This window comes from Hyperolius riggenbachi, chromosome 12, assembly GCF_040937935.1.
Source record: "Hyperolius riggenbachi isolate aHypRig1 chromosome 12, aHypRig1.pri, whole genome shotgun sequence".
Lineage (NCBI taxonomy): Eukaryota > Metazoa > Chordata > Amphibia > Anura > Hyperoliidae > Hyperolius > Hyperolius riggenbachi.
The window spans coordinates 202960782-202984625 of NC_090657.1; the positions used below are offsets into that span (position 1 = coordinate 202960782).

At 57.4% G+C, this 23844-nt stretch overlaps 1 protein-coding gene across 1 annotated transcript in view; it reads left to right on the plus strand.

The window, feature by feature from the left end:
* The window catches only part of LOC137541209 (uncharacterized), a 39358-nt gene that overhangs the window by 1327 nt on the left and 14187 nt on the right, over nt 1-23844 (plus strand). Inside the window, exons 2-3 of the mRNA XM_068262389.1 lie at nt 14484-14862; nt 18133-18957. Of these exons, the coding sequence (XP_068118490.1) occupies nt 14484-14862; nt 18133-18957 (1204 nt within the window). The remainder of the gene's footprint in view (nt 1-14483; nt 14863-18132; nt 18958-23844) is intronic.

The following is a 23844-nucleotide window of genomic DNA, read 5'->3' on the forward strand; positions in this document are numbered from 1 at the left end:
ATGCTGGGGGTGAGTTGCTGAAGTGGGCAGAGTGCTGGAGGGTGAGGGGCTGACCCAGGCTCTGTGCTGGAGGGTGAGGGGCTGACCCAGGCTTAGTGCTGGAGGGTGAGGGGCTGACCCAGGCTCAGTGCTGGAGGGTGAGGGGCTGACCCAGCCTCAGTGCTGGAGGGTGAGGGGCTGACCCAGGCTCAGTGCTGGAGGGTGAGGGGCTGACCCAGGCTCAGTGCTGGAGGGTGAGGGGCTGACCCAGGCTCAGTGCTGGAGGGTGAGGGGCTGACCCAGGCTCAGTGCTGGGGGTGAGTTGCTGAAGTGGGCAGAGTGCTGGGAGTGAGGGGCTGACCCAGGCTCAGTGCTGGGGGTGAGTTGCTGAAGTGGGAAGAGTGCTGGGAGTGAGGGGCTGACCCAGGCTCAGTGCTGGAGGGTGAGGGGCTGACCCAGGCTCAATGCTGGAGGGTGAGGGGCTGACCCAGGCTCAATGCTGGGGGTGAGTTGCTGAAGTGGGCAGAGTGCTGGAGGGTGAGGGGCTGACCCAGGCTCAGTGCTGGAGGGTGAGGGGCTGACCCAGGCTCAGTGCTGGAGGGTGAGGGGCTGACTCAGGCTCAGTGCTGGAGGGTGAGGGGCTGACCCAGGCTCAGTGCTGGAGGGTGAGGGGCTGACCCAGGCTCAATGCTGGAGCGTGAGGGGTTGAAGTGGGCAGAGTGCTGGGAGTGAGGGGCTGACCCAGGCTCAGTGCTGGAGGGTGAGGGGTTGAAGTGGGCAGAGTGCTGGGGGTGAGGGGCTGACCCAGGCTCAGTGCTGGGGGTGAGAGGTTGAAGTGGGCAGAGTGCTGGAGGGTGAGGGGCTGACCCAGGCTCAGTGCTGGGGGTGAGAGGTTGAAGTGGGCAGAGTGCTGGAGGGTGAGGTGCTGACCCAGGCTCAGTGCTGGAGGGTGAGGTGTTGAAGTGGGCAGAGTGCTGGAGGGTGAGGGGCTGACCCAGGCTCAGTGCTGGAGGGTGAGTTGCTGAAGTGGGCAGAGTGCTGGAGGGTGAAGGGCTGACCCAGGCTAAGTGCTGGAGGTGAGAGGCTGAAGTGGGCAGAGTGCTGGAGGGTGAGGGGCTGACTCATGCTCAGTTCTGGGGGTGAGTTGCTGAAGTGGGCAGAGTGCTGGAGGGTGAGGGGCTGACCCAGGCTCAGTGCTGGGGGTGAGGTGCGGAAGTGGGCAGAGTGCTGGGGGTGAGGGGCTGACCCAGGCTCAGTGCTGGGGGTGAGTTGCTGAAGTGGGCAGAGTGCTGGAGGGTGAGGGGCTGACCCAGGCTCAGTGCTGGAGGGTGAGGGGCTGACCCAGGCTCAGTGCTGGGGGTGAGTTGCTGAAGTGGCAGAGTGCTGGAGGGTGAGGGGCTGACCCAGGATCAGTGCTGGAGGGTGAGGGGCTGACCCAGGCTCAGTGCTGGAGGTGAGAGGCTGAAGTGGCAGAGTGCTGGAGGGTGAGGGGCTGACCCAGGATCAGTGCTGGAGGGTGAGGGGCTGACCCAGGCTCAGTGCTGGGGGTGAGAGGCTGAAGTGGGCAGAGAGCTGGGAGTGAGGGGCTGACCCAGGCTCAGTGCTGGGGCTGAGGTGCAGAAGTGGCAGAGTGCTGGAGGGTGAGGGGCTGACCCAGGCTCAGTGCTGGGGGTGAGAGGCTGAAGTGGGCAGAGTGCTGGAGGGTGAGGAGCTGACCCAGGCTCAGTGCTGGTGGGTGAGTTGCTGAAGTGGGCAGAGTGCTGGGAATGAGGGGCTGACCCAGGCTCAGTGCTGGGGGTGAGTTGCTGAAGTGGCAGAGTGCTGGAGGGCGAGGGGCTGACCCAGGCTCAGTGCTGGGGGTGAGTTGCTGAAGTGGGCAGAGTGCTGGAGGGTGGGAGGCTGACCCAGGCTCAGTGCTGGAGGGTGAGGGGCTGACCCAGGCTCAATGCTGGGGGTGAGTTGCTGAAGTGGGCAGAGTGCTGGAGGGTGAGGGGCTGACCCAGGCTCAGTGCTGGAGGGTGAGAGGCTGACCCAGGCTCAGTGCTGGAGGGTGAGAGGCTGACCCAGGCTCAGTGCTGGAGGGTGAGAGGCTGACCCAGGCTCAGTGCTGGAGGGTGAGGGGCTGACCCAGGCTCAATGCTGGGGGTGAGTTGCTGAAGTGGGCAGAGTGCTGGAGGGTGAGGGGCTGACCCAGGCTCAATGCTGGAGGGTGAGAGGTTGAAGTGGGCAGAGTGCTGGGAGTGAGGGGCTGACCCAGGCTCAGTGCTGGAGGGTGAGGGGTTGAAGTGGGCAGAGTGCTGGGGGTGAGGGGCTGACACAGGCTCAGTGCTGGGGGTGAGAGGCTGAAGTGGGCAGAGTGCTGGAGGGTGAGGGGCTTACCCAGGCTCAGTGCTGGGGGTGAGAGGCTGAAGTGGGCAGAGTGCTGGAGGGTGAGGAGCTGACCCAGGGTCAGTGCTGGAGGTGAGAGGCTGAAGTGGCAGAGTGCTGGAGGGTGAGGGGCTGACCCAGGCTCAGTGCTGGAGGTGAGAGGCTGAAGTGGCAGAGTGCTGGAGGGTGAGGGGCTGACCCAGGATCAGTGCTGGAGGGTGAGGGGCTGACCCAGGCTCAGTGCTGGGGGTGAGGTGCGGAAGTCGCAGAGTGCTGGAGGGTGAGGGGCTGACCCAGGCTCAGTGCTGGGGGTGAGAGGCTGAAGTGGGCAGAGTGCTGGAGGGTGAGGGGCTGACCCAGGCTCAGTGCTGGGGGGTGAGTTGCTGAAGTGGGCAGAGTGCTGGGAATGAGGGGCTGACCCAGGCTCAGTGCTGGAGGTGAGTTGCTGAAGTGGGCAGAGTGCTGGAGGGTGAGAGGCTGACCCAGGCTCAGTGCTGGGGGTGAGAGGCTGAAGTGGGCAGAGTGCTGGAGGGCGAGGGGCTGACCCAGGCTCAGTGCTGGGGGTGAGTTGCTGAAGTGGGCAGAGTGCTGGAGGGTGAGAGGCTGACCCAGGCTCAGTGCTGGAGGGTGAGGGGCTGACCCAGGCTCAATGCTGGGGGTGAGTTGCTGACCCAGGCTCAGTGCTGGAGGGTGAGAGGCTGACCCAGGCTCAGTGCTGGAGGGTGAGAGGCTGACCCAGGCTCAGTGCTGGAGGGTGAGAGGCTGACCCAGGCTCAGTGCTGGAGGGTGAGGGGCTGACCCAGGCTCAATGCTGGAGGGTGAGGGGTTGAAGTGGGCAGAGTGCTGGGGGTGAGGGGCTGACCCAGGCTCAGTGCTGGAGGGTGAGGGGTTGAAGTGGGCAGAGTGCTGGGGGTGAGGGGGTGACCCAGGCTCAGTGCTGGGGGTGAGAGGCTGAAGTGGGCAGAGTGCTGGAGGGTGAGGGGCTGACCCAGGCTCAGTGCTGGGGGTGAGGGGTTGAAGTGGGCAGAGTGCTGGAGGGTGAGGAGCTGACCCAGGCTCAGTGCTGGAGGGTGAGGGGTTGAAGTGGGCAGAGTGCTGGAGGGTGAGGGGCTGACCCAGGCTCAGTGCTGGGGGTGAGAGGCTGAAGTGGGCAGAGTGCTGGAGGGTGAGGGGCTGACCGAGGCGCAGTGCTGGAGGTGAGAAGCTGAAGTGGGCAGAGTGCTGGAGGGTGAGGGGCTGACCCAGGCTCAGTGCTGGGGGTGAGAGGCTGAAGTGGGCAGAGTGCTGGGTGGTGAGTTGCTGAAGTGGGCAGAGTGCTGGGAATGAGGGGCTGACCCAGGCTCTGTGCTGGTGGTGAGTTGCTGAAGTGGCGAGGGGCTGACCCAGGCTCAGTGCTGGGGGTGAGTTGCTGAAGTGGGCAGAGTGCTGGAGGGTGAGAGGCTGACCCAGGCTCAGTGCTGGAGGGTGAGGGGCTGACCCAGGCTCAATGCTGGGGGTGAGTTGCTGAAGTGGGCAGAGTGCTGGAGGGTGAGAGGCTGACCCAGGCTCAGTGCTGGAGGGTGAGAGGCTGACCCAGGCTCAGTGCTGGAGGGTGAGAGGCTGACCCAGGCTCAGTGCTGGAGGGTGAGAGGCTGACCCAGGCTCAGTGCTGGAGGGTGAGGGGCTGATCCAGGCTCAATGCTGGAGGGTGAGGGGTTGAAGTGGGCAGAGTGCTGGGAGTGAGGGGCTGACCCAGGCTCAGTGCTGGAGGGTGAGGGGTTGAAGTGGGCAGAGTGCTGGGGGTGAGGGGCTGACCCAGGCTCAGTGCTGGGGGTGAGAGGCTGAAGTGGGCAGAGTGCTGGAGGGTGAGGGGCTGACCCAGGCTCAGTGCTGGGGGTGAGAGGTTGAAGTGGGCAGAGTGCTGGAGGGTGAGGTGCTGACCCAGGCTCAGTGCTGGAGGGTGAGGGGTTGAAGTGGGCAGAGTGCTGGAGGGTGAGGGGCTGACCCAGGCTCAGTGCTGGAGGGTGAGGGGCTGACCGAGGCTCAGTGCTGGAGGTGAGAGGCTGAAGTGGCAGAGTGCTGGAGGGTGAGGGGCTGACCCAGGATCAGTGCTGGAGGGTGAGGGGCTGACCCAGGCTCAGTGCTGGTCGTGAGAGGCTGAAGTGGGCAGAGTGCTGGAGGGTGAGGGGCTGACCCAGGCTCAGTGCTGGGGGGTGAGTTGCTGAAGTGGGCAGAGTGCTGGGAATGAGGGGCTGACCCAGGCTCAGTGCTGGAGGTGAGTTGCTGAAGTGGCAGAGTGCTGGAGGGTGAGGGGCTGACCCAGGCTCAATGCTGGGGGTGAGTTGCTGAAGTGGGCAGAGTGCTGGAGGGTGAGGGGCTGACCCAGGCTCAGTGCTGGAGGGTGAGGGGCTGACCCAGGCTCAATGCTGGAGGGTGAGGGGCTGACCCAGGCTCAATGCTGGGGGTGAGTTGCTGAAGTGGGCAGAGTGCTGGAGGGTGAGGGGCTGACCCAGGCTCAGTGCTGGAGGGTGAGGGGTTGAAGTGGACAGAGTGCTGGGAGTGAGGGGCTGACCCAGGCTCAGTGCTGGGGGTGAGGTGCGGAAGTGGCAGAGTGCTGGAGGGTGAGGGGCTGACCCAGGCTCAGTGCTGGGGGGTGAGTTGCTGAAGTGGGCAGAGTGCTGGAGGGTGAGAGGCTGACCCAGGCTCAGTGCTGGAGGGTGAGGGGCTGACCCAGGCTCAATGCTGGGGGTGAGTTGCTGAAGTGGGCAGAGTGCTGGAGGGTGAGAGGCTGACCCATGCTCAGTGCTGGAGGGTGAGGGGCTGACCCAGGCTCAATGCTGGAGGGTGAGGGGTTGAAGTGGGCAGAGTGCTGGGAGTGAGGGGCTGACCCAGGCTCAGTGCTGGAGGGTGAGGGGTTGAAGTGGGCAGAGTGCTGGGGGTGAGGGGCTGACCCAGGCTCAGTGCTGGGGGTGAGTGGCTGAAGTGGGCAGAGTGCTGGAGGGTGAGGGGCTGACCCAGGCTCAGTGCTGGGGGTGAGAGGTTGAAGTGGGCAGAGTGCTGGAGGGTGAGGTGCTGACCCAGGCTCAGTGCTGGGGGTGAGGGGTTGAAGTGGGCAGAGTGCTGGAGGGTGAGGAGCTGACCCAGGCTCAGTGCTGGAGGGTGAGGGGTTGAAGTGGGCAGAGTGCTGGAGGGTGAGGAGCTGACCCAGGCTCAGTGCTGGAGGGTGAGGGGTTGAAGTGGGCAGAGTGCTGGAGGGTGAGGGGCTGACCCAGGCTCAGTGCTGGAGGGTGAGGGGCTGACCGAGGCGCAGTGCTGGAGGTGAGAGGCTGAAGTGGCAGAGTGCTGGAGGGTGAGGGGCTGACCCAGGCTCAGTGCTGGAGGTGAGAGGCTGAAGTGGCAGAGTGCTGGAGGGTGAGGGGCTGACCCAGGATCAGTGCTGGAGGGTGAGGGGCTGACCCAGGATCAGTGCTGGAGGGTGAGGGGCTGACCCAGGCTCAGTGCTGGGGGTGAGAGGCTGAAGTGGGCAGAGTGCTGGAGGGTGAGGGGCTGACCCAGGCTCAGTGCTGGGGGGTGAGTTGCTGAAGTGGCAGAGTGCTGGAGGGTGAGGGGCTGACCCAGGCTCAATGCTGGGGGTGAGTTGCTGAAGTGGGCAGAGTGCTGGAGGGTGAGTGGCTGACCCAGGCTCAGTGCTGGAGGGTGAGGGGCTGACCCAGGCTCAATGCTGGAGGGTGAGGGGCTGACCCAGGCTCAATGCTGGGGGTGAGTTGCTGAAGTGGGCAGAGTGCTGGAGGGTGAGGGGCTGACCCAGGCTCAGTGCTGGAGGGTGAGGGGCTGACCCAGGCTCAGTGCTGGAGGGTGAGGGGCTGACCCAGGCTCAGTGCTGGAGGGTGAGGGGCTGACCCAGGCTCAGTGCTGGAGGGTGAGGGGCTGACCCAGGCTCAATGCTGGAGGGTGAGGGGTTGAAGTGGGCAGAGTGCTGGGAGTGAGGGGCTGACCCAGGCTCAGTGCTGGAGGGTGAGGGGTTGAAGTGGGCAGAGTGCTGGGGGTGAGGGGCTGACCCAGGCTCAGTGCTGGGGGTGAGAGGCTGAAGTGGGCAGAGTGCTGGAGGGTGAGGGGCTGACCCAGGCTCAGTGCTGGGGGTGAGAGGCTGAAGTGGCAGAGTGCTGGAGGGTGAGGGGCTGACCCAGGCTCAGTGCTGGGGGTAAGAGGCTGAAGTGGGCAGAGTGCTGGAGGGTGAGGGGCTGACCCAGGCTCAGTGCTGGGGGGTGAGTTGCTGAAGTGGGCAGAGTGCTGGGAATGAGGGGCTGACCCAGGCTCAGTGCTGGAGGTGAGTTGCTGAAGTGGCAGAGTTCTGGAGGGTGAGGGGCTGACCCAGGCTCAGTGCTGGGGGTGAGTTGCTGAAGTGGGCAGAGTGCTGGAGGGTGAGAGGCTGACCCAGGCTCAGTGCTGGAGGGTGAGGGGCTGACCCAGGCTCAATGCTGGGGGTGAGTTGCTGAAGTGGGCAGAGTGCTGGAGGGTGAGAGGCTGACCCAGGCTCACTGCTGGAGGGTGAGGGGCTGACCCAGGCTCAATGCTGGAGGGTGAGGGGTTGAAGTGGGCAGAGTGCTGGGAGTGAGGGGCTGACCCAGGCTCAGTGCTGGAGGGTGAGGGGTTGAAGTGGGCAGAGTGCTGGAGGGTGAGGGGCTGACCCAAGCTCAGTGCTGGGGGTGAGTTGCTAAAGTGGCAGAGTGCTGGGGGTGAGGGGCTGACCCAGGCTCAGTGCTGGGGGTGAGAGGTTGAAGTGGGCAGAGTGCTGGAGAGTGAGGTGCTGACCCAGGCTCAGTGCTGGGGGTGAGGGGTTGAAGTGGGCAGAGTGCTGGAGGGTGAGGGGCTGACCCAGGCTCAGTGCTGGAGGTGAGTTGCTGAAGTGGGCAGAGTGCTGGAGGGTGAGGGGCTGACCCAGGCTCAGTGCTGGAGGGTGAGTTGCTGAAGTGGGCAGAGTGCTGGAGGGTGAAGGGCTGACCCAGGCTAAGTGCTGGAGGTGAGAAGCTGAAGTGGGCAGAGTGCTGGAGGGTGAGGGGCTGTCTCATGCTCAGTTCTGGGGGTGAGTTGCTGAAGTGGGCAGAGTGCTGGAGGGTGAGGGGCTGACCCAGGCTCAGTGCTGGGGGTGAGTTGCTGAAGTGGGCAGAGTGCTGGGGGTGAGGGGCTGACCCAGGCTCAGTGCTGGGGGTGAGTTGCTGAAGTGGGCAGAGTGCTGGAGGGTGAGGGGCTGACCCAGGCTCAGTGCTGGAGGTGAGAGGCTGAAGTGGCAGAGTGCTGGAGGGTGAGGGGCTGACCCAGGCTCAGTGCTGGAGGTGAGAGGCTGACCCAGGCTCAGTGCTGGAGGGTGAGGGGCTGACCCAGGCTCAGTGCTTGAGGGTGAGGGGCTGACCCAGGCTCAGTGCTGGGGGTGAGTTGCTGAAGTGGCAGAGTGCTGGAGGGTGAGGGGCTGACCCAGGCTCAGTGCTGGAGATGAGAGGCTGAAGTGGACAGAGTGCTGGAGGGTGAGGGGCTGACCCAGGCTGAGTGCTGGAGGTGAGTTGCTGAAGTGGGCAGAGTGCTGGAGGGTGAGGGGCTGACCCAGGCTCAGTGCTGGAGGTGAGAGGCTGACCCAGGCTCAGTGCTGGGGGTGAGAGGCTGAAGTGGACAGAGTGCTGGAGGTGAGAGGCTGACCCAGGCTCAGTGCTGGGGGTGAGTTGCTGAAGTGGCCAGAGTGCTGGGAATGAGCGGCTGACCCAGGCTCAGTGCTGGAGGTGAGTTGCTGAAGTGGCAGAGTGCTGGAGGGTCAGGGGCTGACCCAGGCTCAGTGCTGGGGGTGAGTTGCTGAAGTGGGCAGAGAGCTGGAGGGTGAGGTGCTGACCCAGGCTCAGTGCTGGAGGTGAGAGGCTGACCCAGGCTCGGTGCTGGGGGTGAGAGGCTGAAGTGGGCAGAGAGCTAGGAGTGAGGGGCTGACCCAGGCTCAGTGCTGGGGGTGAGTTGCTAAAGTGGGCAGAGTGCTGGAGGGTGAGGGGCTGACCCAGGATCAGTGCTGGAGGGTGAGGGGCTGACCCAGGCTCAGTGCTGGGGGTGAGAGGCTGAAGTGGGCAGAGTGCTGGAGGGTGAGGGGCTGACCCAGGCTCAGTGCTGGGGGGTGAGTTGCTAAAGTGGCAGAGTGCTGGAGGGTGAGGGGCTGACCCAGGCTCAATGCTGGGGGTGAGTTGCTGAAGTGGGCAGAGTGCTGGAGGGTGAGGGGCTGACCCAGGCTCAGTGCTGGAGGGTGAGGGGCTGACCCAGGCTCAATGCTGGAGGGTGAGGGGCTGACCCAGGCTCAATGCTGGGGGTGAGTTGCTGAAGTGGGCAGAGTGCTGGAGGGTGAGGGGCTGACCCAGGCTCAGTGCTGGAGGGTGAGGGGCTGACCCAGGCTCAATGCTGGAGGGTGAGGGGTTGAAGTGGGCAGAGTGCTGGGAGTGAGGGGCTGACCCAGGCTCAGTGCTGGAGGGTGAGGGGTTGAAGTGGGCAGAGTGCTGGGGGTGAGGGGCTGACCCAGGCTCAGTGCTGGGGGTGAGAGGCTGAAGTGGGCAGAGTGCTGGAGGGTGAGGGGCTGACCCAGGCTCAGTGCTGGGGGTGAGAGGCTGAAGTGGCAGAGTGCTGGAGGGTGAGGGGCTGACCCAGGCTCAGTGCTGGGGGTGAGAGGCTGAAGTGGGCAGAGTGCTGGAGGGTGAGGGGCTGACCCAGGCTCAGTGCTGGGGGGTGAGTTGCTGAAGTGGGCAGAGTGCTGGGAATGAGGGGCTGACCCAGGCTCAGTGCTGGAGGTGAGTTGCTGAAGTGGCAGAGTTCTGGAGGGTGAGGGGCTGACCCAGGCTCAGTGCTGGGGGTGAGTTGCTGAAGTGGGCAGAGTGCTGGAGGGTGAGAGGCTGACCCAGGCTCAGTGCTGGAGGGTGAGGGGCTGACCCAGGTTCAATGCTGGGGGTGAGTTGCTGAAGTGGGCAGAGTGCTGGAGGGTGAGAGACTGACCCAGGCTCACTGCTGGAGGGTGAGGGGCTGACCCAGGCTCAATGCTGGAGGGTGAGGGGTTGAAGTGGGCAGAGTGCTGGGAGTGAGGGGCTGACCCAGGCTCAGTGCTGGAGGGTGAGGGGTTGAAGTGGGCAGAGTGCTGGAGGGTGAGGGGCTGACCCAAGCTCAGTGCTGGGGGTGAGTTGCTAAAGTGGCAGAGTGCTGGGGGTGAGGGGCTGACCCAGGCTCAGTGCTGGGGGTGAGAGGTTGAAGTGGGCAGAGTGCTGGAGAGTGAGGTGCTGACCCAGGCTCAGTGCTGGGGGTGAGGGGTTGAAGTGGGCAGAGTGCTGGAGGGTGAGGGGCTGACCCAGGCTCAGTGCTGGAGGTGAGTTGCTGAAGTGGGCAGAGTGCTTGAGGGTGAGGGGCTGACCCAGGCTCAGTGCTGGAGGGTGAGTTGCTGAAGTGGGCAGAGTGCTGGAGGGTGAAGGGCTGACCCAGGCTAAGTGCTGGAGGTGAGAAGCTGAAGTGGGCAGAGTGCTGGAGGGTGAGGGGCTGTCTCATGCTCAGTTCTGGGGGTGAGTTGCTGAAGTGGGCAGAGTGCTGGAGGGTGAGGGGCTGACCCAGGCTCAGTGCTGGGGGTGAGTTGCTGAAGTGGGCAGAGTGCTGGGGGTGAGGGGCTGACCCAGGCTCAGTGCTGGGGGTGAGTTGCTGAAGTGGGCAGAGTGCTGGAGGGTGAGGGGCTGACCCAGGCTCAGTGCTGGAGGTGAGAGGCTGAAGTGGCTCAGTGCTGGAGGGTGAGGGGCTGACCCAGGCTCAGTGCTGGAGGTGAGAGGCTGACCCAGGCTCAGTGCTGGAGGGTGAGGGGCTGACCCAGGCTCAGTGCTGGAGGGTGAGGGGCTGACCCAGGCTCAGTGCTGGGGGTGAGTTGCTGAAGTGGCAGAGTGCTGGAGGGTGAGGGGCTGACCCAGGCTCAGTGCTGGAGATGAGAGGCTGAAGTGGACAGAGTGCTGGAGGGTGAGGGGCTGACCCAGGCTGAGTGCTGGAGGTGAGTTGCTGAAGTGGGCAGAGTGCTGGAGGGTGAGGGGCTGACCCAGGCTCAGTGCTGGAGGTGAGAGGCTGACCCAGGCTCAGTGCTGGGGGTGAGAGGCTGAAGTGGACAGAGTGCTGGAGGTGAGAGGCTGACCCAGGCTCAGTGCTGGGGGTGAGTTGCTGAAGTGGCCAGAGTGCTGGGAATGAGCGGCTGACCCAGGCTCAGTGCTGGAGGTGAGTTGCTGAAGTGGCAGAGTGCTGGAGGGTGAGGGGCTGACCCAGGCTCAGTGCTGGGGGTGAGTTGCTGAAGTGGGCAGAGAGCTGGAGGGTGAGGTGCTGACCCAGGCTCAGTGCTGGAGGTGAGAGGCTGACCCAGGCTCGGTGCTGGGGGTGAGAGGCTGAAGTGGGCAGAGAGCTAGGAGTGAGGGGCTGACCCAGGCTCAGTGCTGGGGGTGAGTTGCTAAAGTGGGCAGAGTGCTGGAGGGTGAGGGGCTGACCCAGACTCAGTGCTGGAGGGTGAGTTGCTGAAGTGGGCAGAGCGCTGGGAGTGAGGGGCTGACCCAGGCTCAGTGCTGGAGGGTGAGGAGCTGACCCAGGCTCAGTGCTGGAGGTGAGAGGCTGACCCAGGCTCAGTGCTGAAGGGTGAGGGGCTGACTCAGGCTCAGTGCTGGAGGGTGAGGGGCTGACCCAGGCTCAGTGCTGGGGGTGAGTTGCTGAAGTGGCAGAGTGCTGGAGGGTGAGGGGCTGACCCAGGCTCAGTGCTGGAGATGAGAGGCTGAAGTGGACAGAGTGCTGGAGGGTGAGGGGCTGACCCAGGCTCAGTGCTGGAGGTGAGTTGCTGAAGTGGGCAGAGTGCTGAAGGGTGAGGGGCTGACCCAGGCTCAGTGCTGGAGGTGAGAGGCTGACCCAGGCTCAGTGCTGGGGGTGAGAGGCTGAAGTGGACAGAGTGCTGGAGGTGAGAGGCTGACCCAGGCTCAGTGCTGGGGGTGAGTTGCTGAAGTGGCCAGAGTGCTGGGAATGAGCGGCTGACCCAGGCTCAGTGCTGGAGGTGAGTTGCTGAAGTGGCAGAGTGCTGAAGGGTGAGGGGCTGACCCAGGCTCAGTGCTGGGGGTGAGTTGCTGAAGTGGGCAGAGAGCTGGAGGGTGAGGTGCTGACCCAGGCTCAGTGCTGGAGGTGAGAGGCTGACCCAGGCTCGGTGCTGGGGGTGAGAGGCTGACCCAGGCTCGGTGCTGGGGGTGAGAGGCTGAAGTGGGCAGAGAGCTAGGAGTGAGGGGCTGACCCAGGCTCAGTGCTGGGGGTGAGTTGCTAAAGTGGGCAGAGTGCTGGAGGGTGAGGGGCTGACCCAGACTCAGTGCTGGAGGGTGAGTTGCTGAAGTGGGCAGAGCGCTGGGAGTGAGGGGCTGACCCAGGCTCAGTGCTGGAGGGTGAGGAGCTGACCCAGGCTCAGTGCTGGAGGTGAGAGGCTGACCCAGGCTCAGTGCTGGAGGTGAGAGGCTGACCCAGGCTCAGTGCTGGAGGGTGAGGGGCTGACCCAGGCTCAGTGCTGGAGGGTGAGTTGCTGAAGTGGCAGAGTGCTGGAGGGTGAGGGGCTGACCCAGGCTCAGTGCTGGAGATGAGAGGCTGAAGTGGACAGAGTGCTGGAGGGTGAGGGGCTGACCCAGGCTCAGTGCTGGAGGTGAGTTGCTGAAGTGGGCAGAGTGCTGGAGGGTGAGGGGCTGACCCAGGCTCAGTGCTGGAGGTGAGAGGCTGACCCAGGCTCAGTGCTGGGGGTGAGAGGCTGAAGTGGACAGAGTGCTGGAGGTGAGAGGCTGACCCAGGCTCAGTGCTGGGGGTGAGTTGCTGAAGTGGCCAGAGTGCTGGGAATGAGCGGCTGACCCAGGCTCAGTGCTGGAGGTGAGTTGCTGAAGTGGCAGAGTGCTGGAGGGTGAGGGGCTGACCCAGGCTCAGTGCTGGGGGTGAGTTGCTGAAGTGGGCAGAGAGCTGGAGGGTGAGGTGCTGACCCAGGCTCAGTGCTGGAGGTGAGAGGCTGACCCAGGCTCGGTGCTGGGGGTGAGAGGCTGAAGTGGGCAGAGAGCTAGGAGTGAGGGGCTGACCCAGGCTCAGTGCTGGGGGTGAGTTGCTAAAGTGGGCAGAGTGCTGGAGGGTGAGGGGCTGACCCAGACTCAGTGCTGGAGGGTGAGTTGCTGAAGTGGGCAGAGCGCTGGGAGTGAGGGGCTGACCCAGGCTCAGTGCTGGAGGGTGAGGAGCTGACCCAGGCTCAGTGCTGGAGGTGAGAGGCTGAAGTGGGCAGAGTGCTGGAGTGCGAGGGGCTGAAGTGCGCAGTGCTCGAGTGCCGGGAGTGAGGGGTTGATGCTTGCGGCGCGCCGGGAGTGAGGGGCTGATGTGGTTAGAGCGCTGGGAGTAAGGAGTGGAGCTGCGGGAGTGAGGGGCTGACACGGGCCGAGCGCCGGGTGTGAGGGGCTGACACGGGCCGAGCGCCGGGTGTGAGGGGCTGACGCGGGCCGAGCGCTGGGAGTGAGGGGCTGACGCGGGCGGAGCGGCGGGAGTGAGGGGCGGAGCGGCGGGAGTGAGGGGCTGACGCGGGCGGAGAGGCGGGAGTGAGTGGCTGACGCGGGCGGAGCGGCGGGAGTGAGGGGCTGACGCAGGCCGAGCGGCGGGAGTGAGGGGCTGACGCGGGCCGAGCGGCGGGAGTGAGGGGTGGAGCGGTGGGAGTTAGGGGCTGAAGCGGTGGGAGTGAGGGGCTGACGCGGGTGGAGCGCCGGGAGTGAGGGGCTGACGCGGGTGGAGCGCCGGGAGTGAGGGGCTGACGCGGGCGGAGCGCCGGGAGTGAGGGGCTGACGCGGTTGGAGTGAGGGGTGGAGCGCCGGGTGTGAGGGGCTGACGCGGGCGGAGCGCCGGGTGTGAGAGGCTGACGCGGGCCGAGCGCCGGGTGTGAGGGGCTAATGCTGGCCGAGCGCTGAGAGTGAGGTGTTGGCGCGGGCGGAGCACTGGAAGTGAGTGACTGATGAGGGCGGAGATTGAGAGCAAAGTGCCAACATGGGCAGAGCGCTGGGAGAGAGGGGCTGACTCTGAGACTTTGGTGGAGGTGAAAGGCTGAATCAAGCAGAGAGCTGCGGGTAAGAAGCTGAAGTTGTCAGAGTGCTGGTAGTGAAAGGCAGAGCCAGGGCACTATGCTTACAATGAGGAGTTGACCTGGATGAGGAGCGAGGGGATGAGCAGGGCACAGTGCTGGGAGCAAGGGGATGACCAGGACTTGTTGCTGGGAGGGAGGGGGGTGGTCCTCAAGATCTTCAAATACAATTTGAACATCTTTATTTTTGTATTGGTACAGCACAGCAGCAGCACACTGTGATGGGATAAAATCCAAAACCTTTCATTGGTACATCTAGACAGGAGGGGCAGCTGATGGGTTTCAGACAAACAGGTCTTCACTCATAGGCTATCATTCATAAAGCATTCCCGCATGCGGAAATGCTAAAAACAGCTGACTTTACCGAGCACTGAGCGAAATGTGTATTCATAAAGGCTGTTTCCGCATGCGAAGCTGACTTTTCCGAGCAGAGCGATAAATCACCGCATTCTGCTGTGATTCTATGCGGAAATGTAACAAAATGTAAATTCATAAAAAGTTGCGCAAGCAGTATGCTGACGGGGATTACCGCTCCCCTGGATGTAGCGATAAGCATGCGGAGTACATGTAAGTGAATGGGACAGACCTCCCAAGCAGCAGCAGAGAGAACACTGCATGGAGGGACTCGGCCAGCTTCTCCTGTTTCCGCATGCCTACCGCCAGCCTACAGCGGGATAACACTTTTATGAATGATAGCCAATGTGATTTTAATTTTTATTTTTTTTAATGTTCTCTTGGCCATTACTACATACCGTAACTGTATTTAGTTTTCTTCTATGTATGTAGATTGCATTTGGGCCAGTCATATACACCTCCTAATGAGTATGATTGGCCCATTTCCTAGCTGTATTCAGTTTGCATAGAAGCTCTGTTCCATGTCAGCCACTGGGGCTTCAACAGGAGGGTGGGCTGATAGACTCTAAGTTGAGCTTTAGTGAACTTTGGAATGGTATGTTATTGTGGTCCAGGTTGGTGGAATTGATGAACTAACTGTATATTCCTTTTCCAGAATGGCTTCTTGTATTGTGGCGGGCTGCACAGGAAACGAGAAGAGCCCTGGCAGGATTCTCCATCAGTTTCCAAAAGACATCACACTAATCACGTCTTGGTTACGACACACTGGTCAGGACTTTGGTGACCTTGAAGCCTTTTCACGGAAAGTGCTAGCCACAGAAACCTACAGAATGTGCTCCCTGCATTTCTCTCCAGTGTGCTACCTTGATGTGGTTGGCTCCAGTAGACTCCTTAGAAAAAACGCTGTGCCAACCATTTTTCCCCTGAATGTTCAAGTTAAGGAGGAAGAGTGTCCTTTACCTGTGTCTTCGCTTTGCCCTACTGGCCATGATGAGAATATCTCTTCTATAAGCCCACAGGAGGAGGAAGCAATGGCAAGTCATATGTTCTGTTACATTAATAATATAGTCCCTGTTAGCCAGAGAGAAGCAGGGAGGTGTTTTTTGTTTTGTTTTGTTATAAGCAGGTTTACAATAATTCAGTGATGTTAGGATTCAATGAAAAGGTTTTCAAAAGGGTCACAGTTATGTTATTTTTTGTACCAACTATAGACCCATCCTGGGAGAATTTGCTTACCTTTAACACCGTGGGAGCTGAAAGTGCATTAAACTGAAGCTAACTGCAATTTTTTTTTCAAAGCAGATTTTGGAGATAAAGGGCATTTGAAATGGATTGCAATAACTTGTCTAATTTGTAGAATACATTTATTTAAATCAGGTACTCTCAATTTGAAAATAACACATGTGGGGAGAGAAGGGTTATACTTGGCCACCTAGGAAAGTTGCTTCTGATCCTCAGGGTGGATGGACATCGAGTGGAGGCAGTCACTGGAGACTTAAAGTGTACTTGAGATGAACCGTGGGTGAAAAAAAACAAATAACTGTATATACTTGCAAATAAGCCGACCTGCGTATTAGCAGAGGTACCCACTTTTCTCTCAGAAACCAGGGGAAAGTGATTGGCTCGTGTATAAGCCCCCCCAGTATAGCCCACTCCACAGTAGCCAGATGTGCCCCCAGTACAAGTCAGCACCCCTCCCCATAGGTAGGTGTGCCACAAGGATGACAGTTGTGTCTCAAGACGCCACTAGATGAGGTCATAGATATGAGCCCGCGAATGCCACATAGGAAGAATCCCCGATCATTGCACAGCTGACCCATTGCTTGTACGCTCTGCTCCACAAGTCGGTGGACACAAGTAGTCTTGAGCAGAACATTCTGCACACCATGTTGCAGCAAATGGGGGCCATGGACACAGCAGGGAGCCAGCTGGCAAGAGCAGGCTCACTAGTGCATGACCCTTACACCCCTCTGACTGTAACAAAACCTGCTCCACCATCCATTCTGCTCAACTGACTCGCACATAAGCCCAGGGGGTAACTTTTCCGCAATTTTTTTTGTGCTGCAAAACTAGGCTTATACGCGAGTATATACAGTTCTTAAGAGGGAATGGAAGCCTCTGGATCCTGTAGTGCATACATGTCAAACTCTGGCCACAACATCAAATTTGGTCTGCAAGTGGTTTCCCCACTTTGAATTATGTTTGCCTCACTCTAGACCACCAGGGAAGCTATATTGGAGGTAAAGGCCTAAATCCAGGGAAGCCAAGTGGGGTGGGGGGGGGGAGCACTAGACATGGTGCTAGACACCAGGGAACTGTATAGAGGAGGGAGGGGGTCCACTAGACACCAGGGAACTGTGTATAGGGGAGGAAGGGGGGACACAATTCCAGGGAGCTGTATATGGGGGCCATTAGACACCAGGCAACGTTATCAGGAAGGGAGATGGCCACTAGACCTTAAGCCCCATCTACACCATACAATTTTTTTATTCGATTCAATTCAACATGTCCAATCAGTATTTGATTCGATTTGCCATTGCAAAACAATGGCAAATTGATTCTAATCGAATCCCGATCAGACATGTCAGATCGAATTGAATCAATGAATCGAATCAGACAAAAAATTCTATGGTGTAGATGGGGCTTTAAGGTTCGTCCATGACTTAATCCCAGTTGTAATTTCGGACCACTTTGTATTTGAGTTTGACACCCCTACTGTCGAAGCTTCCTACACTGTCCATCATTGCTGAGCACAGGCCCCCACCCCAAAAGGAATCCGACAAGCTCTTGTCAGATTCCAAGCTCACGACTCCGCTCCTCTTCAAGCATGAGTGCAGCCTTATTGTGCCTGGGCAGTAAGCCAGAGCCGCTCATTCATGGGCAGCTCCATGCTACTGCGCACGCATGTCCATGTTCATGCGTGATAGGGAGCACAGTTTCGATGTGCAGCAGGAGAGTCTCAGGCAGAGCTGGAGGATGGCATGGGAAGTTATTGAAAGATACAGAAGCTTCCTTCTTCTTAGGTAAGTATTTGATTTTTCACCCGAGGTTCCCCTTGGGTTCTTTTTAATGGCCACACGGGGTTCACTGGATGCAGAGAAGAGGTGGATGATGGAGAGAGGGAGCCCTTCTGGGGAGGCAAGTATCAACTCTTGATCCTTCCAGATGTATGAGTTTTTTTTTTTTGGAGATGGCCTTTAACCTCCTTAGCGGTAACCCCGTGTGTGACACGGGGTAAGCCGCCGGAGGGTGCCGCTCAGGCCCTGCTGGGCCGATTTACATATTTTTTTTTTTTTTGCTGGACGCAGCTAGCACTTTGCTAGCTGCGCCAGCACACTGATAGCCGCCGCCCCGCGCCCGATTGCCGCTATCCGTTGTGGCGCGGGCCCCCCCCCCCCAGACCCCGTGCGCTGCTTGGCCAATCAGTGCCAGGCAGCGCCGAGGGGTGGATCGGGACTCCCAATGACGTGCTGACGTCGGTGATGTCATCCCGCCCCGTCGCCATGGCGACGGGGGAAGCCCTCCAGGAAATCCCGTTCTTTGAACAGGATTTCCTGATCGGAGATCGCCGTGGGCTCGCTACATGATTTAAAAAAAAAAAATAAATAAATAAAACTGCTGCGCTGCCTCCTGGCGGAATTTTTCATACCGCCAGGAGGGTTAAAGAGACTCTGTATTTAAAAAAAACAAAGCAAAAAAAAAACCCCTCTGGGGGATACTTGCCTCGGGAGGGGGAAGCCTCAGGGTTCCAATGAGGCTTCCCCCTCCCCTGTAGCTTCAGGGAATCCAGTGCTGTCCACCCCTAAACCTCCCCTGACAAGCGGAGATTTATTTACCTCTCTGCGATCCTGCGCAGGCGCACTTGCGACTCTTTATTTGGGCTAGGAGGAAATAGCCGAGCCTGATCGTATCCGCTCTACTGAGCAAGCGCAAAAGACTCACGCCTGCGCAGTAGAGCGGATCGATCAGGTTCGGCTATTCCGCCTCACCCCGAATGAAGATCAGCTAGTGCACCTGCGCAGGATCGCGGTAGGTAAATATTTACCTCACCGCGATTTGGGGGCTCACTGACAGAGGGACGGAGGAGGATGGGGGAAGCCTCATTAGGATCCAGAGACTTTCCCCTCCTGAGGTAAGTATCTCTCAGAGGGGGACTAATCCACAAAAGTCCAAATTTCTTTTTAGAAATAAAATTTGATTTTCTCCACTGTTCTTCAACCTTAGTAAGCTAGACCCTCATCATTTGCAGTAGCGCATTACATTATGATCAATTGTAATGAAATTGTGGCATGATGTCTCTGCAGGATGATGCAGCACCAAAGTGCTTTGTGACAGGATGTCCCAACAGTGCCGAGGACCAGCCACCGCGCCCCGGCATCACCTTGCACACATTTCCCACCAATCTCAACATGGTGAAGCTGTGGTTGTTGAAAACTGGGCAGTCTTTCAAAAACATCGACCTATTTGCACATCACGTTTTGAGCAGTTGGGATAATTTTCGAATTTGTTCTTCTCACTTCAGCGCAGACAGTTATTACAAACGTGGCTCTGTGGTGGATCTCAAGCCTGACGCCGTACCAACCATTTTCCCAAAACCGGGTAATCCTCTTATCAAAGAAGAGGAGGAAATTCGGCCAGCTCCATTTACTGATGCTGCCAGTAATAGGTCTTTTGTTCCAAAAGAAGAGATTGATGAGTTTGTGGATGAGGAGAGGAATGTCAGACATGTTGGCACCACCTTTGACCCTTATTGGGGAGTCCGCAGCGTTGCCATTCTCACCAAGCCTATTTTGTTTAAAGATGCCTCTACCTGCACCTTCTCATCTCGATTTGGGAAAAACGTCAAGTGCATTAAGGTGCAGCCCTCCACAGCCGAGAAAGGTGTTCAGTGCGCTACGTATGAGGTTAATTTTAACAGTGGTAACCGCAATGCAAGAGGGGAAGATTTATACCAGGCAGGGCCATTCCTGTCGCTAGGAGAAATGGGCTTTGATGAATCGCTTTTCACCCTCCCTGCACCATGGAATGAGGAGCACATGCTGACCGGGGATATAAAGGGGGACATTGACTCTGGAGAAGGGATTCCAGTCAGAGACAGCAAGTTATTTCTGGCTCTAGAAGATGTTTTGGTAAGTGAACAGAAGTTGTAGATAATGCCCATTCCAAGCACACTATGTTATGATAAACTTTGTAGGATTCTGTAAACACGGTTAAAGGATATGCAAAGTAAAATTGCTTTACTTACCCTGGGGCTTCTCCCAGTCACTAAAAGTTTATCTGCTCCAATGCTAAAGTTCTGCTGCCCTCTAGGCTGCCGCTGGAGTTCCTCTTCACTGTACAGATGGGTATTGAAGTAAACTAACATTAGGGAATTTTACAGAAAGTGGGGCATGAAAAGGCTTAAAATAAACCTGTGAGATAGAAAAGTTCCTCTAAAGGGTACTCACCTCAGGAGGGGGAGGCTTCTGGATCCTAAAGAGGCTTCCACCAATCTTATTTCATCGCTGGGACGCCTAAAGAGTGGCCTCCCTGCACATGTGTGCTAGCTCTGTCCTGCTAAGGCTGTGGCAGAAGTAGCCGAGCTCAAACGGGTCCATAGCTCGCATCTATTTCCGAAGATAGCTGAGCAGGTCAGAGGTGGCGCGCAAGCGTGAAGTGCTGATGAGCAGACTTTCGGGGGTCCCACTGCTGAAACGAGACTGCTGAGGTTATGGTTATAAGATTCCTGTAGCAAGGAGTCGCATTTGATGTAAGTGGCTTGCTGGTGGTGGGATAGACACTATGGCCTCGATTCATAAAGCATTCCCGCATTCGGAAATGCAGAAAACCGCTCACTTTACCGACCACACAGCAAAATATGTATTCATAAAGGCTTTTTCCGCATGAAAAGCCGACATTCGCGAGCAGAGTGATCAATCACCGCCTTGCGCGGTGATTATCATAGCAAAAGTAACAAATGTCAATTCATAAAGATTCGAGGTAGCGTTATGCGGACGGGTATTACCGCTACCTCTGATGTGGCGAGAAGCATGCGGAATACAGTGCAGTGAATGGGACAGACCTCCCAAGCAGCTGCAGAGAGAACACCGCACGGAGGGACTCCGCCTGCTTCTCCTGTTTCCGCATGTCTCCCGACAGCCTAACGCCTGCCTACAGCGGAATATCTCCGCACGCCTGTCACAAGTAGCAATATTTTTATGAATTACCACCCTGAAGGCGGAAATACCGACAGCGGTGTTTCCCCGCTCGACGTTACCTTCCCGACAGCACTTTTATGAATCGAGGCCTATGTTGCAGTTTTAGGCCCCTTCCACATTACAAAATTGCATTGCTCTTCCCTACCACAGTGGCCTTTAATCTCTATGAGACAGGCCACAGTACCCGCAGTGCAGTGCGATGCAACGGAAGGCGTTTGGGCAGTGCTGAGCCTGCAGCACATTGCAGATCGGTACTGCACAGCGCATGATTGCATGGGAGCCAATTGCACTGCAAAATTCTTTAGATTAAGTGGGCAGGATCATGCCAATTTTCCTGTTGGTGCAATCTGCCACAGGGACTAATCTGCATGCAATGGGGCGCTGCGATAGGCTGTTCTGCTACCCGCAAATCGCACCGCACCTAGGGCTTTATTCAGTAACGATGGCGCGAGTAAGCTACTGTGATGTGCACTAATGAATTACCATGACTTAATGAGGGCTCACTGCACGCTACCCACGCTGGTGGCAGCATTGTGTGCTTTACCTAGCAGCAGCCGATGCCTTAATTGGCCGCATGGTAGTGACAAATTGCCACCACAATACTTCACTAGCACAGCCGCTACTATGTTAATTAATGTAGTAGTGGCGGCGCTAGTGAAGTATCGCGGCAGCGATACGTCACTACCTCGCAGCCAATTAAGGCATCGGCTGCTGCTAGGTAAAGCACGCAACGCTGCCACTAGTGTGAGTAGCGTGCAGGGAGCCCTCATTAAAGTGAACCTCCGGACTAAAAATCTACTCGGCAGAACTGAAAAGGCTTGGTGTTTAACAGTTTCACAGCATCAGAACTTTGTTTTTCTTACCAAAGCATCATTTTTAGCTGCATTTTCAGCTAAGCTCCACCCATCAAAGAAAAAAAGTCTGGGCTTTTCCCCTGATGCTGTGCAGAGCATGATGGGATTTCCTATGTTGTTGTTCACGTTGCCTAGCAACTGGGAGAGGTGCTCAGGACACAGGACAGTTGGAACTGTGTCTCATGGTCCCTGTCACCTCTTTTCAACCAAAAAGATGGCTGCCATCATGAAATCAAACATTTGCCTGTTCTTTTAAAACAGTGTGGATAAGAGATGATATTACCTATCTATTAACATAACTAATGTAACTTAATGACAGTATGTATGTTTAGGCTGGAGTTCCTCTTTAAAGAGGAACTCCAGTGAACATTTTTACTGTTGGCAGGTGATGTAGCTGCTGCATGGTTTTTGGCAGTTGTAAACAACTGTAAACAGCTATTTCCCACAATGCAGCAAGGTTCACAGACAGGAAACTGCCAAGAGTACGTACTTTTCATGTTTCTTGTGGGAGGGATTTCACCACAATATCAGCCATACAGCGCCCCCTGATGGTCTGTTTGTGAAAAGGAATAGATTTCTCATGTAAAAGGGGGTATCAGCTACTGATTGAGATAAAGTTAAATTCTTGGTCGGAGTTTCTCTTTAACTCATGGTAATTCACTAGCGCACATAACATGAGCTTACTCGCGCTATGCTACCGTTGGTGAATCAAGCCCCATGTTTGCAACCTGCCTTACACTATGTGCATTCTCTCTATGATGAGATAACTAGGAGGAAGCGGATTGGATCAGAGCCCTGTAGCGCCGCAGCTTCCTGAGACAATTGGTCATTTGAAAAATATTTTGATGTTTAAACTGTGGTGAACCAGGAGACTCGGCTTAGTGAAAAACTGGTAATAATTGTGCAGCGTACCTTGGACTTTATATATTTAGTCATCTTGCATTGCTAATTAAAGGGATACTGTAGGGGGGTCGGGGGAAAATGAGTTGAACTTACCCGTGGCTTGTAATGGTCCCCCGCAGACATCCTATGCCCACGCAGCCACTCACCGATGCTCCGGCCCCGCCTCCGGTTCACTTCTGGAATTTCAGACTTTAAAGTCTGAAAACCACTGCGCCTGCGTTGCCGTGTCCTCACTCCTGCTGATGTCATCAAGAGCGCACAGCGCAGGCCCAGTATGGTCTGTGTCTGCGCAGTACACTCCTGGTGACATCAGCGGGATCGAGGACATGGCAACGCAGGCGCAGTGGTTTTCTGACTTCAAAGTCGGAAATTCCAGAAGTGAAATGGAGGCGGGGCCGGAGCATCGGTGAGTGGCTGTGCGAGCGCAGGATGTCTGCGGGGGACCGTTAGAAGCCCCGGGTAAGTTCAACTCATTTCCCCCCGACCCAAGCCCCCCCCCCCCCCCCCTACAGTATCCCTTTAAGGGCGCCTTTTCATTGCAATGCAGAGCCGCGTGGCTCTGAGTTGCACGCCACTGCCGGGGGCGGAGCTTGCAATCCCATTCATTTTACTGAATGGGATCGTGGGTGCAATCACCTCAAAATGCAGGCTGTGAATCGCAGCGCATGTATGGTAACAGCAGACAGTGCAGTCTATGAAGCGGCTGAAAGCACGCTATGTGGATATGAGCCATATTCAGATTTCCTATAATATGCATTTAAAAATGGGAGTATTGACATTCATTTTTTTTTTTTAATTAAAGCACATCTGAAGTGAGAGGGATATAGGCATAATCCTTTTATACAATGCAAATTGCCTGGTTGTCCTGCTGATCCACTCTGAGGGCTCGTTCACATCTAGGGCGTTTTCAGACTTTTTTTTTTTTAAAGCACAGGCGATTTTCAAAATCGCCCACAAAATGCTTGTGCAATGAATCTTTGAGAAGGTTCATATTGGCGCGTTTCATCCGCTTTGCGCTCCGTACCATTTTTGGGCTGATTTTGGTCTAATGGAAGGTATAGGAAGAGCGCTCACCGCTCCCAAAATCGCTTTGTGTGGCGATTGCGTTCGCGATTTTAAGAATAAAATAAATTGTATTTATTCTTTTCTGGGTCAAAGAGTTCACATCCTGACTTGTGTTAGGGAGTGAATTAAAAAATTGCTCTGCAAAAGCGTTTTAGAAAAGCGCTTTCAAAAAACCCGCAGCGTGCAAGCATGTGCCGGGAGGCGGTAAAAAAATCGTGCACAAAATCACAATACGCTTGCGTTTGCGATTTCGATTTTAGATGTGCACCAGGCCTAATACTTTTAGCCATAGACCCTGAACAAGCATGCAGATCAGGTGTTACTGACTGAAGTCTGACTGGATTAGCTGCATGCTTGTTTCAAGCATGTGATTCAGACACTACTGCAGCTAAAAAGACAAGACGCAGAACATTTATATTGCGCTTTTCTCCTGGCGTACTTAAATCACTAGAGCTGCAGCCACTACAGCGCGCTCAGTAGGCAGTAGCAGTGTTAGGGAGTCTAGCCCAAGGTCTCCTTACTGAATTGGTGGTGGTTTGCTATAATTGTCAGTTGCAATGGTGTTACAGCATGCACTAAGAACATTGCACACTGACCCTTGTGTAGATCGCGTTGAGCCCATGTCTGGCTGTGCTCTGGGCGCAGCATAGTCTACTAAACCAGTAATGTTACCTACCGTATATACCCGAGTATAAGCTGACACCCCCCCCCCCAACTTTTACATAAAAAAGCTGGGAAAAGAGATTGACTCGAGTATAAGCCGAGGTCGGGGGTTGCATTGGTGGCAAAAGATGAACCAATCCCATATCAGCAAGAGGTTAATGCTTTTGCAGATCAGTGTGTTTTAAAGGGAACCTAAGCTGAGAGGGATGTGGATTTTTCCTTTTAACATAATACCAGTTGCCTGACTCTCCTGCTGATCCTGTGTTTCCAATACTTTCAGCCACAGCCCCTGAACAAGCATGCAGATCAGGTGCTCTGACTGAAGTCAGAATGG